This window comes from Coregonus lavaretus (genome assembly GCF_964263955.1).
Source record: "Coregonus lavaretus genome assembly, chromosome: 14".
Taxonomy (NCBI): Eukaryota; Metazoa; Chordata; class Actinopteri; order Salmoniformes; family Salmonidae; genus Coregonus; species Coregonus lavaretus.
Window position 1 is genome coordinate 4,239,996 of NC_140001.1, and position 14,282 is coordinate 4,254,277.

The following is a 14,282-nucleotide window of genomic DNA, read 5'->3' on the forward strand; positions in this document are numbered from 1 at the left end:
TTCCTATTGTGGCTGGCTATCAGAACTGTCCTCTGCTTACACTCACTCACACACACACACACACACACGCACTCACACACACACACACACACACACCCTTCAGTGTGCTCGCTTTAATCAAAGACTCCGCCTCTCATCCACCTCGTTTCATTAGACTCACAGGTCATTGGTTGGTGTTGGGGGGACAGTCACTCTGATTGGTTGGTGTTGGGGGGCAGACATTCTCATTGGTCTGTTGTTGGGGGGATGTGTAGCCTAATCATGACCTCTAACCTCTCTTCTTTGTGTGTGTGTTTGTCAGGTGAGGGAAGAGAAGGGTGTAGACGGGACTGTCTCAGCTCCGAGCCATGGAATGCCCCCTCCGTCCGCCACTAGCTGCCTCTTCTCCACAGACTGACCTCCAGACGCTAAGTTAGCGGCACGCTTCTGCCCTCGAACGTAACACATCCAGGAAGGGACGAAGTCACAGCAGAGCAGAGCTTCGTACGCACAGAGGAAAGGATTTACAGCTCCTCTCCAACGCACCAACAGCTAGCTGCTTTTAGCTTAGTTGGTTAGGTTTAGTTGGTTAGGTTTTTCTTCTTTCTTGTTTTCTCTGTGGATTTGTGATTTTTGATCGAGAGTCAAGATGGTGGATTTACAAGAGTACCTGTGGATGGTGATCCTCGGCTTCGTGATAGCCTTCATCCTGGCCTTCTCTGTGGGGGCTAACGACGTGGCCAACTCGTTCGGGACGGCGGTGGGATCGGGGGTGGTGACGCTGAAGCAGGCCTGTATCCTGGCGTCCATCTTTGAGACGTTGGGTTCCATGCTGCTTGGAGCCAAGGTGGGGGAGACCATACGGAAGGGCATCATAGACGTCAACCTATACAACGAGACTGTGCCCGTACTTATGGCAGGGGAGGTCAGCGCCATGGTCGGTACGTATCATACATTGTGTGAGCGTTTCAGTGCTGGGTTTGGAGATGCTACCAGTCTGGGTGATCTGGGTTTGGAGATGTTACCAGTCTGGGTGATCTGGGTTTGGAGATGCTACCAGTCTGGGTGATCTGGGTTTGGAGATGCTACCAGTCTGGGTGATCTGGGTCTGGAGATGCTACCAGCCTGTCTGACAACAGGTTGTTATGCTGTCTGACAACAGGTTGTTATGCTGTCTGACAACAGGTTGTTATGCTGTCTGACAACAGGTTGTTATGTTGTCTTGTAGTATTATACAGCTGTCTGACAACAGGTTGTTATGCTGTCTGACAACAGGTTGTTATGCTGTCTGACAACAGGTTGTTATGCTGTCTGACAACAGGTTGTTATGCTGTCTGACAACAGGTTGTTATGTTGTCTTGTAGTATTATACAGCTGTCTGACAACAGGTTGTTATGCTGTCTGACAACAGGTTGTTATGCTGTCTGACAACAGGTTGTTATGCTGTCTGACAACAGGTTGTTATGCTGTCTGACAACAGGTTGTTATGCTGTCTGACAACAGGTTGTTATGCTGTCTGACAACAGGTTGTTATGATGTCTTGTAGTATTATACAGCTGTCTGACAACAGGTTGTTATGCTGTCTGACAACAGGTTGTTATGCTGTCTGACAACAGGTTGTTATGCTGTCTGACAACAGGTTGTTATGCTGTCTGACAACAGGTTGTTATGCTGTCTGACAACAGGTTGTTATGCTGTCTGAAAACAGGTTGTTATGCTGTTTGACAACAGGTTGTTATGTTGTCTTGTAGTATTATACAGCTGTCTGACAACAGGTTGTTATGCTGTCTGAAAACAGGTTGTTATGCTGTCTGACAACAGGTTGTTATGCTGTCTGACAACAGGTTGTTATGCTGTCTTGTAGTATTATACAGCTGTCTGACAACCGGTTGTTATGCTGCCTGACAACAGGTTGTTATACTGTCTAACAACAGGTTGTTATGCTGTCCGACAACAGGTTGTTATGCTGTCTGACAACAGGTTGTTATGCTGTCTGACAACAGGTTGTTATACTGTCTAACAACAGGTTGTTATGCTGTCTGACAAACAGGTTGTTATGCTGTCTTGTAGTATTATACAGCTGTCTGACAACAGGTTGTTATGCTGTCTGACAACGGGTTGTTATGCTGTCTGACAACAGGTTGTTATGCTGTCTGACAACAGGTTGTTATACTGTCTAACAACAGGTTGTTATGCTGTCTGACAACAGGTTGTTATGCTGTCTTGTAGTATTATACAGCTGTCTGACAACAGGTTGTTATGCTGTCTGACAACAGGTTGTTATGTTGTCTTGTAGTATTATACAGCCGTCTGACAACAGGTTGTTATGCTGTCTGACAACAGGTTGTTATGCTGTCTTGTAGTAATATACAGCTGTCTGACAACAGGTTGTTATGCTGTCTGACAACAGGTTGTTATGCTGTCTGACAACAGGTTGTTATGCTGTCTGACAACAGGTTGTTATGCTGTCTGACAACAGGTTGTTATGTTGTCTGACAACAGGTTGTTATGCTGTCTGACAACAGGTTGTTATGCTGTCTGACAACAGGTTGTTATGCTGTCTGTCAACAGGTTGTTATGCTGTCTGTCAACAGGTTGTTATGCTGTCTGACAACAGGTTGTTATGCTGTCTGACAACAGGTTGTTATGCTGTCTGACAACAGGTTGTTATGCTGTCTGACAACAGGTTGTTATGCTGTCTGACAACAGGTTGTTATGCTGTCTGACAACAGGTTGTTATGCTGTCTTGTAGTATTATACAGCTGTCTGACAACAGGTTGTTATGCTGTCTGAAAACAGGTTGTTATGCTGTCTGACAACAGGTTGTTATGCTGTCTGACAACAGGTTGTTATGCTGTCTGACAACAGGTTGTTATGCTGTCTTGTAGTATTATACAGCTGTCTGACAACAGGTTGTTATGCTGTCTGACAACAGGTTGTTATGCTGTCTGACAACAGGTTGTTATGCTGTCTTGTAGTATTATACAGCTGTCTGACAACAATTTGTTATGCTGCCTCTCACTCTCACTCTCACTCTCTCTCTCTCTCACTCTCTCTCACTCTTTCTACAGGTTCTGCGATTTGGCAGCTCATTGCGTCGTTCCTCAAACTACCCATCTCTGGGACGCATTGCATCGTGGGTTCGACCATTGGGTTCTCCATGGTGGCCATTGGCACCAAGGGCGTTCAGTGGATGCAGCTGGTCAAGATTGGTATGTCTATGACTACGTTACCCAGCCTGCTCTGCATAGGGTTTACTATCTATGACTACAATACCCAGCCTGCAGCTGGTCAAGATGTATAATTGTTTATTTATTAGGATGTCTTTCAGCCCACCACTAGCTAGTCTAATATGGAACCTAGCCCTCTCTGTGTGAGTTCCAATCTCAAATAGACCCTCTAGCCCTACCCCAAAGATATTGGGTATATGACTACATTACCCAGCCTCATGTTGATAGGCTTGACTGTCTGACTACATTACCCAGCCTCCTGTGGATAGGATTGACTGTCTGACTACATTACCCAGCCTGCTCTGGGTACAGTTCATTGTTCTATGACTACATTACCCAGCTTGCTCTGGGTACAGTTGACTGTTTGACTACATTACCCAGCCTGCCTTGGGGTATGGTTGACTGTCTATGAAAACATTACCCAGCCTGCTCTTGGGTAGGGTTTAATGTTTATGACTATGTTACATAGCCTGCTCTGGTGTAGGGTTGACTGTCTACGAAAACATTACCCAGCCTGCTCTGGGGTAGGGTTGACTGTCTATGAAAACATTACCCAGCCTGCTCTTGGGTAGGGTTGAATGTTTATGACTATGTTACATAGCCTGCTCTGGTGTAGGGTTGACTGTCTACGAAAACATTACCCAGCCTGCTCTGGGGTAGGGTTGACTGTCTACGAAAACATTACCCAGCCTGCTCTGGGGTAGGGTTGACTGTCTATGAAAACATTACCCAGCCTGCTCTGGGGTAGGGTTGACTGTCTATGACTACATTGCCCAGCCTGCTCTGGGGTAGGGTTGACTGTCTACGAAAACATTACCCAGCCTGCTCTGGGGTAGGGTTGACTGTCTATGACTACATTACCCAGCCTGCTCTGGGGTAGGGTTGACTGTCTATGACTACATTACCCAGCCTGCTCTGGGGTAGGGTTGACTGTCTACGAAAACATTACCCAGCCTGCTCTGGGGTAGGGTTGACTGTCTATGACTACATTACCCAGCCTGCTCTGGGGTAGGGTTGACTGTCTATGACTACATTACCCAGCCTGCTGTCTATGGTCCAATACCAAATAGACCCCTAAAACCAATACCGTACCCTCTTAGGCTGATCACCACCTGAGCGTACTGACTGATCTAGAAATCATCACCTTAGGATACAAGGTTATTTGTACATCATCCATTCTGCTCAGGCAGGCTGGGATCAGTGACCAATCATAATTGATGCTCTCAAACATGACCTATGACTACATTACCCAGCCTGCCCCATCTTGTCCTGTTTTTCTCCAGTTGCATCCTGGTTCATCTCTCCCCTACTGTCGGGACTGATGTCTGGGTTCCTCTTCTTCCTCATCAGACACTTCATCCTTAATAAGGTGGGTTACCAGTAGTCACATTATACACTAGTAGTAGTTTGTATGCTGTCAGAGGAGGCTGGTGGGAGGAGCTACAGTTTAGGAGGAAGGGCTCATTGTAATGTCTGGAATGGAATACATGGAACACTGTCAAACATATGTTTGACTCCTTTCATTAATTCCATTCCAGCCATTACAATGAGCCGTCCTCCTATAGCTCCTCCCACCAGCCTGTGTGTGTGGTTCTGACGTGTGTGTGTGTGTGTGTGTGTGTGTGTGTGTTTTTGTGTGTGTAGTGCGGGTGTGGTTCTGACCTGTGTGTGTGTGTGTTTGTCTTTAGGATGACCCGGTCCCCAACGGTCTCCGTGCCCTGCCAGTGTTCTACGCCTCAACGATAGGCATCAACGCCTTCTCCATTCTTTATACAGGAGCACCATGTAAGAACTGGGACCTAACCCAACCCTAACCTAGCCCTTTACACAGGAGCGCCATGTAACAACTGGGACCTAACCTAACCCAACCCTAACCTAGCCCTTTACACAGGAGCACCATGTAACAACCGGGACCTAACCTAACCCAACCCTAACCTAGCCCTTTACACAGGAGCACCATATAACAACTTGGACTTAAGAGGGGCACTTCACCACTTTTTAACCTCATCTATATATCCAGCACCATACCAGTGTCTACATAGTGAAAACGGTGATTATCTACAACTATGTCTGTGTTTTGCAGTGCTGGGCTTACCACTCTGTTTAAATGTGTGTCTCGCTTTCGCTCTCTCTCTCTCTCTCTCTCTCTCGGCTGTCTCTCTCTCGGCTCTCTCTCTCTCGGCTCTCTCTCTCTCTCTCTCTCGGCTCTCTCTCTCTCGGCTCTCTCTCTCTCGGCTCTCTCTCTCTCGGCTCTCTCTCTCTCTCTCTCTCTCTGTCTCTGTCTCTGTCTCTGTCTCTGTCTCTGTCTCTGTCTCTGTCTCTCTCAGTGCTAGGTCTGGAGATGTTACCGGTGTGGGCTATAGCTCTGATCACGCTGGCGGGGGCTCTGGTCTGTGCTGTCGTGGTCTGGTTCGCCGTCTGCCCCTGGATGAGACGGAAGATAGCAAGTATGTATCACCATCGCAGCCCCCTGTCCCTGTCCCAGGCGAGCTCAGCACACAATGTGCCTCTCTGAAACTAAACAACCTCTGTGTTCTTTCATCACCACTTGCCAAAGTAAAATAAAATTTAACCCAGTAACCCACTAGATTACTGGACAGAGTAAGTTATCTAAGCTTCTTGTTGGTTAGGGAAATTAGGTATTTATTTGGGTCTGTTTCGTGGTTAGGGTTTTGTTTGGTGAAGGTTAGGGTTATGAATTTTTTTTGTGGTTATGATTCGTTTTTTGGGGGGGGGTGATTATCAAATCAAATTTTATTGGTCGCATACACATTTAGCAGATGTTACTGTGGGTGTAGCGAAATGCTTGTGTTCCTAGCTCCAACAGTGCAGTAATATCTAACAAGTCTGGAGTATAAATATATACATGGACAGTATATGGGTAGAATATGTAGTATATCTGTAGAATACGTAGGATATATAACAGTATATGTACAGCAATAGTTGAATAGAATGCAGTATATACAGTTGAAGTCGGAAGTTTACATACACTCAGGTTGGAGTCATTAAAACTCGCTTTTCAACCACTCCACAAATGTCTTGTTAACAAACTATAGTTTTGGCAAGTCGGTTAGGACATCTACTTTGTGCATGACACAAGTAATTTTTCCAACAATTGTTCACAGACAGATTATTTCACTTATAATTCACTGTATCACAATTCCAGTGGGTCAGAAGTTTACATACACTAAGTTGACTGTGCCTTTAAACAGCTTGGAAAATTCCAGATAATGATGTCATGGCTTTAGAAGCTTCTGATAGGCTAATTTACATAATTTGAGTCAATTGGAGGTGTACCTGTGGATGTATTTCAAGGCCTAATTTCAAACTCAGTGCCTCTTTGATTGACATCATGGGAAAATCAAAAATCAGCCAGGACCTCAGAAAAACAATGGTAGACCTCCACGAGTCTGGTTCATCCTTAGGAGCAATTTCCAAACGCCTGAAGGTACTACGTTCATCTGTACAAACAATAGTACGCAAGTATAAACACCATGGGACCACGCAGCCGTCATACCGCTCAGGAAGGAGACGCGTTCTGTCTCCTAGAGATGAACGTACTTTGGTGCGAAAAGTACAAATCAATCCCAGAACAACAGCAAAGGACCTTGTGAATATTCTGGAGGAAACAGGTACAAAAGTATCTATATCCACAGTAAAATAAGTCATATATTGACATAACCTGAAAGGCTGCTCAGCAAGGAAGAAGCCACTGCTCCAAAACCGCCATAAAAAAGCCAGTCTACGGTTTGCAACTGCACATGGGGACAAAGATCGTACTTTTTTTGAGAAATGTCCTCTGGTCTGATGAAACAAAATAGAACTGTTTGGCCATAATGACCATCGTTATGTTTGGAGGAAAAAGGGGAACGCTTGCAAGCCGAAGAACACCATCCCAACCGTGAAGCACGGGGGTGGCAGCATCATGCTGTGGGGGTGCTTTGCTGCAGGAGGGACTGGTGCACTTCACAAAATAGATGGCATCATGAGGAAGGGAAATGATGTGGATATATTGAAGCAACATCTCAAGACATCAGTCAGGAAGTTAAAGCTTGGTCGTAAATGGGTCTTCCAAATGGACAATGACCCCAAGCATACTTCCAAAGTTGTGGCAAAATGGCTTAAGGACAACAAAGTCAAGGTATTGGAGTGGCCATCACAAAGCCCTGACCTCAATCCTATAGAAAATGTGTGGGCAGAACTGAAAAAGCGTGTGCGAGCAAGGAGGCCTACAAACCTGACTCAGTTACACCAGCTCTGTCAGGAGGAATGGGCCAAAATTCACCCAATTTATTGTGGGAAGCTTGTGGAAGGCTACCTGAAACTTTTGACCCAAGTTAAACAATTTAAAGGCAATGGTATCAAATACTAATTGAGTGTATGTAAACTTCTGACCCACTGGGAATGTGATGAAAGAAATAAAAGCTGAAATAAATCATTCTCTCATTCTTAAAATAAAGTGGTCCTAACTGACCTAAAACAGGGAATTTTTACTAGGATCAAATGTCAGGAATTGTGGAAAACTGAGTTTAGATGTATTTGGCTAAGGTGTATGTAAACTTCCGACTTCAACTGTACATATGAAATGGGTAAAACGGTATGTAAACCAGTGACCAGTGTTCCATGTCTATGTACATAGGGCAGCAGTCTCTAAGGTGCAGGGTGGAGTACTGGGTGGTAGCCGGCTAGTGACAGTGACTAAGGTTCAGGGCATGGTACTGGGCGGAGGCCGGTTAATGGTGACTGTTTAACAGTCAAATGGCCTTGAGATAGAAGCAGTTTTTTCAGTCTCTCGGTCCCAGCTTTGATGCACCTGTACTGACCTCGCCTTCTGGATGGTAGCAGGGTGAACAGGCCTTGGCTTGGGTGGCTGAGGTCCTTGATTATCTTTTTGGACTTCCTGTGACACTGGGTGCTGTAGATGTCCTGAAGGGCAGGCAGTGTGCCCCCGGTGATACGTTGGGAAGACCGCACCATCCTCCGGAGAGCCCTGCGGTTGCGGACGGTGCAGTTGCCATACCAGGCGGTGATACAGCCCGACAGGATGCTCTCAATGATGCATCTGTAAAAGTTTGTGAGGGTTTTAGGTGCCAAACCAAATTTATTCAGCCTCTTGAGGTTGAAGAGGCGCTGTTGCCCCTTCTTTACCGTACTGTCTGTGTGGGTGGACTATTTCAGATTGTCAGTGATGTGTACGCCAAGGAACTTGAAGCTTTTCACCTTCTCTACTGCAGCCCCGTCTATGTGGATGGAGACGTGCTCCCTCTGCTGTCTCCCGAAGTCCACGATCAGCTCCTTGGTTTTGTTGACGTTGAGGAAGAGGTCAGTTTCCTGGCACCACTCCGCCAGGGCCCTCACCTCCTCCCTGTAGGCTGTCTCGTCATTGTTGGTAATCAGGCCTACCACTGTTGTCGTCTTCAAAATTGATGATTGAGTTGGAGACATGCATGGCCACTTAGTCATGGGAGTACAGGAGGGAGCTGAGTACGCACCCCTGTGTTGAGGATGAGCGTAGTGGAGGTGTTGTTGTTGCCTACCTTCACCACCCGGGGGCGGCCCGACAGGAAGTCCAGGACCCAGTTGCACAGGGCGGGGGTTCAGACTCAGGGCCCCGAGCTTAATGATGAGCTTGGAGGGTACTATGGTGTTGGGCTGAGCTGTAGTCAATGAACAGCATTCTTTTTTACATAGGTATTCCTCTTGTCCAGATGGTATAGGGTAGTGTGCAGTGCGATGGTGATTGCATCATCCGTGGATCTATAGAGCCCCACAGTAGAGGTGTCATAATACCCATAAAACCTAGCAGTCAAACAGGGAAATGGTTCCAATCCCATAGGGGATTTCAGAAGCACTTAAAATAAGGGCTGTGTTTCGTGTAGCCTTACCCTGGCGTGATGTATTGATAACCGTGTAAATCTCTCTCGGACAAGGTGACTTTTATCAATATATTCAGCTCTATTTACTCTCAGATTCGAAAATGCTAATTAGCATCAAAGTAGACATCATGCAAGACTACAAATCCCTTCAAGCTCCTGCACGTCATCTCTAGCTGAAACCTTTGCTAAACAGGTATTGTGTCAATTTAAAACGTGCACAAGACAGTTCACATAATTGTCAATTTAAAGACATTTAGCAAATGTATTAATTGCTAAATTTAGCTAACATTAGATAGTTCATCCAGAGCTATTACCTTTGCCTCGATTCGGCAGTCTCGTCCAGATCATCATGGTTATTTGTAGTTTGTTTTGATAGCCACATTAGCAGCTAATTAGCGTTTCAATTTTTACAGGCGAATATATTGATCAAAGTCACCTTGTCCTAGAGAGATCTACACGGTTATCAAAACATCATGCCAGGGTAAGCCTACAGGAAACACAGCCCTTATTTTAAGTGTTTCTAAAATCCCCAGTGGGAAAAATGAATGGTGGAAAAATAATTTCCTTTGACTGCTTGGTTTTATGGGTATTATGACTCATACTGTGGTATTCTATAGGGTCTAGCGTGTTGGGTAAGGTGGAGGTGATATGATCCGTAACTAGCCTCTCAAAGCACTTCATGATGACAGAAAAAGAGGGGGCTGGAGTGTTCGTAAACACTGAGCCGTTGAATTGCGACTCCACTTTATCTCTGTACTGACATTTTGCCTGTTTGATTGCCTTACGGAGGGCATAACTGGACTGTTTGTACTCGACCATATTCCCAGTCACCTTGCCGCAAATGTTGCCATCTATCCACGGTTTTTGGTTTGAAAAGGTTTTAATCGTCACGGTGGGAACAACATCCCCTATAGACTTCCTGGTGAACTCAGTCACCGTGTCAGTGTATACGTCAATGTTATTCTGAGGCAACCCGGAACATCCCAGTCCGCGTGATCAAAACAATCTTCAGGTATGGATTCCGATTGGTCAGACCAGCGTTGAATGGTCCTTACCACGGCTACTTCCTGTTTGAGTTTCTGCCTATAGGAAAGGAGGAGCAGAATGGAGGCGTGATCTGATTTGCCCAAGGGAGGGCGGGGAGTGCCTTGTAGCCTTCCCGGAAGGGAGAGTAGCAATGGTCAAGAGTTTTTGATGCGCAAGTAGTGTAGGAATATGTTGATTTGCTTTATTAAAGTCCCCAGCTACAATAAATGTGGCCTCAGGATATGCGGCTTCCAGTTTGCACAAAGTCCAGTGTAGTTCCTTGAGAGCCGTTGTGGTATCGGCTTGAGGGGGAATATACACTGCTGTGACGATGACCGAAGATAATTCTCTCGGGAGGTAATGATTGTGAGGTATCCTAGGTCGGGTGATCAAAAGGACTTGAGTTCCTGTACGTTACCACAATCACACCATGAGTAGTTAATCATGAAACACCTCCGCCTTTCTTTTTCCCAGAGAGTTCTTTATTCCTGTCTGCGCGATGTACTGAGAACCCAGCTGGCTGTATGGATGGGGAGAGAGACATGATTCTGTGAAACAGAGTATGTTACAGTCCCAGATGTCTCTCTGGAAGGAGATCCTCGCCCTGAGCTTGTCTACTTTATCGTCCAGGGACTGAATATTAGCAATGAAAATACTCTGAAGCTGTGGATGGTGTGCACGCCTCCTGAGTCGGTAAAAGTAAGTAAGTTAAGGTTAAGGTTTTGTTTGATGGTTAAGCTTAGGGTTTTGTTTCGTGGGGGGGTAGGGTTAGCACTTTATATAGTTGATTCTTGGACTTTTTTTAATGGGCCAGATATTGTGGTTTGGATGTTTTGAGAGAAAATAGTATCATAAGCAAGAGTCCAAGGTAGGGTTGAACGACTCCAGGATTTTTGGAGTCGACACCGACTCCTGTGGTTGGAGTCGAAGGAGTCGACTCTTGCTCGGTTCTCAAAACACGCTGAAACAGCTGTGCACACGTACACACTACCTCATTTATTGAGTCCTACTAGGAAGACTCATTTCGCGTTCTAGAGAGGACTGGCATGGTCATGATTCTGCCCATTTGCTTATCAACTCATGAAAGGCCTATTTTGTTTGAATACAGAGTAGAAGGTGATGTGTAGAATATTTCAGTGATATTTCTGCTGAACCTTGACAGATCCCATGACTATGCGCCGGTAAAGCTATTCTTTGCCGTATTATTACAGACCTATTCAGACGGGACTAGCATTACTAGAGACGTTGGTTATGTAATTATTTTCCAAGCATGTGCGTTATTCCAGAGGACGGTTAACACAGGATTCGTTTTTTTTCCCAAAACTGCCCCCTGTAATTTCAGCCAATTGACTCTTATGACGGACGCCTGGGTAGTGGAGGTTTTTATTCTAGGCGTGAAGATATAACGTCACGTTTAGACGATTTCAGGCTACACATAACTCGTGCTTGGCTGCCGAATGTATTAGCTGTCCCAATAATATATACCGCACAACAACACCTATTCCCCCTCAGGAGACTGAAAAGATTTGGCATGGGTCCTCAGATCCTCAAAGAGTTATACAGCTGCACCATCGAGAGCATCCTGACCGGTTGCATCACCGCCTGGTATGGCAACTGCTCGGCCTACGACCGCAAAGCACTACAGAGGGTAGTGCGTACGGCCCAGTACATCACTGGGGCCAAGCTTCCTGCCATCCAGGACCTCTATACCAGGCGGTGTCAGAGGAAGGCCCTCAAAATTGTCAAAGACTCCAGCCACCCTAGTCATAGACTGTTCTCTCTGCTACCGCACGGCAAGCGGTACCGGAGCGCCAAGTCTAGGTCCAAAAGACTTCTCAACAGCTTCTATCCCCCAAGCCATAAGACTCCTGAACAGCTAATCATGGCTACCCGGACTATTTGCACTGCCCCCCCACCCCATCCTTTTACGCTGCTGCTACTCTGTTAATTATTTATGCATAGTCACTTTAACTCTACCCACATGTACATATTACTTCAACTACCTCAACTAGCCGGTGCCCCCGCACATTGACTCTGCACCGGTACCCCCCTGTATATAGCCTCCTTACTGTTATTTTATTTAACTTCTGCTCTGTCCCAATAATATATACATTGAGGAAGTGTGATCATAAGCATTATTTTAGCATCCCATGGTAGACGCCCCTCCTAATAACAATACTAGGCAAGAGGGTATCACTGAACACGACCGGGGTCTGAGACAGCTCTCTAGGCAAGAGGGTATCACTGAACACGACCGGGGTCTGAGACAGCTCTCTAGGCAAGAGGGTATCACTGAACACGACCGGGGTCTGAGACAGCTCTCTAGGCTAGAGGGTATCAGTGAAGCTGGCCTAAGAGCGAACTCTCTAGAATTCAGTTGACAGTGGTAGTGAGTTGGGCCAACTTTTAGAATTCTGAATAATGTTCTAATTCTAGACATTCCGTAAGATAGCATTGTTTAAATATTCCCCATGTAATGTTAATGGGGCGCTAACATGACTGCCATAGAAGGCTGTAGTTTCATGTAAATGTATCATAATGCAGAAACCTCAATGTCTCAACTCTCAAAACACACGGCTCTGGTTTGCAGGTGTAATTCGTTCCTAATGTGAGTGTTGCTGTTCGCCTGCTGACGTCAAGTTCAAACACACACACACTGCTGCCTTCAGAGTCAAACTGTTGCTGATTGAGGGAGTGAGTGGTTGCTAAGCGCTTTCTAAATGTTAGGATTAGGTTTCTCTCTCCCAGGATCAGCTGACAGCTACATAACATTCCACTAACAGGAACATAGAGGAGATGTCCCACTGCTCTGTCCACAAGCGGAACAAAACAACATCAACACAACACACAGACAGATGCTGTGTCAAACACAACACACTTCTGCCCACAAACCGTATGTGTGTGTTTATACTGTGTGTGAAATATAACCTTTCCGCTTGTCTCTAAAAATGTACTTACTATGACTGTGATATGTGGTTGTCCCACCTAGCTATCTTCAGATGAATGCACTAACTGTGATATGTGGTTGTCCCACCTAGCTATCTTCAGATGAATGCACTAACTGTGATATGTGGTTGTCCCACCTAGCTATCTTCACCTAGCTATCTTCAGATGAATGCACTAACTGTGAGTGGCTCTGGATAAGAGCGTCTGCTAAATGACTAACATGTCAAATGATATACTAGACGTATATTTCTGCGTGCTTTCGTGGGAACACGTGCGCACATATCATAACAGTGTGTAAATGTCAATCAAGCCATGAACTTTCTCAACCTTCAGTCTCTTGACCGTCCATATACTCATGATGATTAATGTTTTTAAATTGCTTGTTTTTTGTTGTTGTTGCTTTAGAGCACTTTGAGAGTTGACAGATTGATGTAGCCTTGTCGCGGTTCTCAGACGAGTCGCTACTGTATGTGTGTATGTTTGTGTAACAGTATTGTCACCGTCCCCCGGTCAGGTAGAATAAAGAAGGAGCGAGCTGCCCTGTCCAGGATCTCAGACGAGTCCTTAGATCAGATTCCCGAGGAGGAAGAGGAGGAGCTTCCCGTGTTCAAGGAGCTACCGGGCGCCAAGGGGACGGACGACGCCGTGCTGCCGTTAACAGGTGGTAGCGGAGGGGAGTCACGGAGAGGAGAGGCCACCGGAGAGCTCAACAGCCTGGCGAATGGAGGCACTGTTCTGCCCAACGGACGCGTCTATGGTCAGTCCCATATGGAGACGTGATAAATGGTCGTGTACAGGTAACTGCCAGAATAAAAGGAAACGCCAACATAAAGCGTCCTAATTGGGCCGTTGGTCCACCACGAGCTGCCAGAGCAGCTTCAATGTGCCTTGGTATAGATTCTCCAAGTGTCTGGAACTCTATTGGAGGGATGCTACACCATTCTTTTCATGAGCCATTCCATAATTTGGTGTTTTTGTTGATGGTGGTGAAAAACATTGTCTCAGGCGCAGCTCCAGAAATCTCCCATCAGTGTTCAATTGAGTTGAGATCTGGTGACTGTGACTGACACACACACACAACTGGGCATTTTATTTAAAAAATATATCGCTTAATTAACTCAGGAACCACATCTGTGTGAAAGCGCCTGCTTTCAAAATATTTTGTATCCCTCATTTACTAAAGGCTTTCCTTTATTTTGGCAGTTACCTGTACATATATTACTTC

General features: G+C 45.8%; 1 protein-coding gene across 1 annotated transcript in view; it reads left to right on the plus strand.

Annotated features, from left to right (window-relative positions):
* Positions 1-301: 301 nt before the first annotated feature.
* The window catches only part of LOC311141361 (sodium-dependent phosphate transporter 2-like), a 43,699-nt gene continuing 29,718 nt past the window's right edge, over positions 302-14,282 (plus strand). The window contains exons 1-6 of the mRNA XM_084176659.1: positions 302-920; positions 3,051-3,191; positions 4,493-4,578; positions 4,898-4,994; positions 5,537-5,656; positions 13,572-13,814. Of these exons, the coding sequence (XP_084032785.1) occupies positions 629-920; positions 3,051-3,191; positions 4,493-4,578; positions 4,898-4,994; positions 5,537-5,656; positions 13,572-13,814 (979 nt within the window). The 5' untranslated portion in view covers positions 302-628. The remainder of the gene's footprint in view (positions 921-3,050; positions 3,192-4,492; positions 4,579-4,897; positions 4,995-5,536; positions 5,657-13,571; positions 13,815-14,282) is intronic.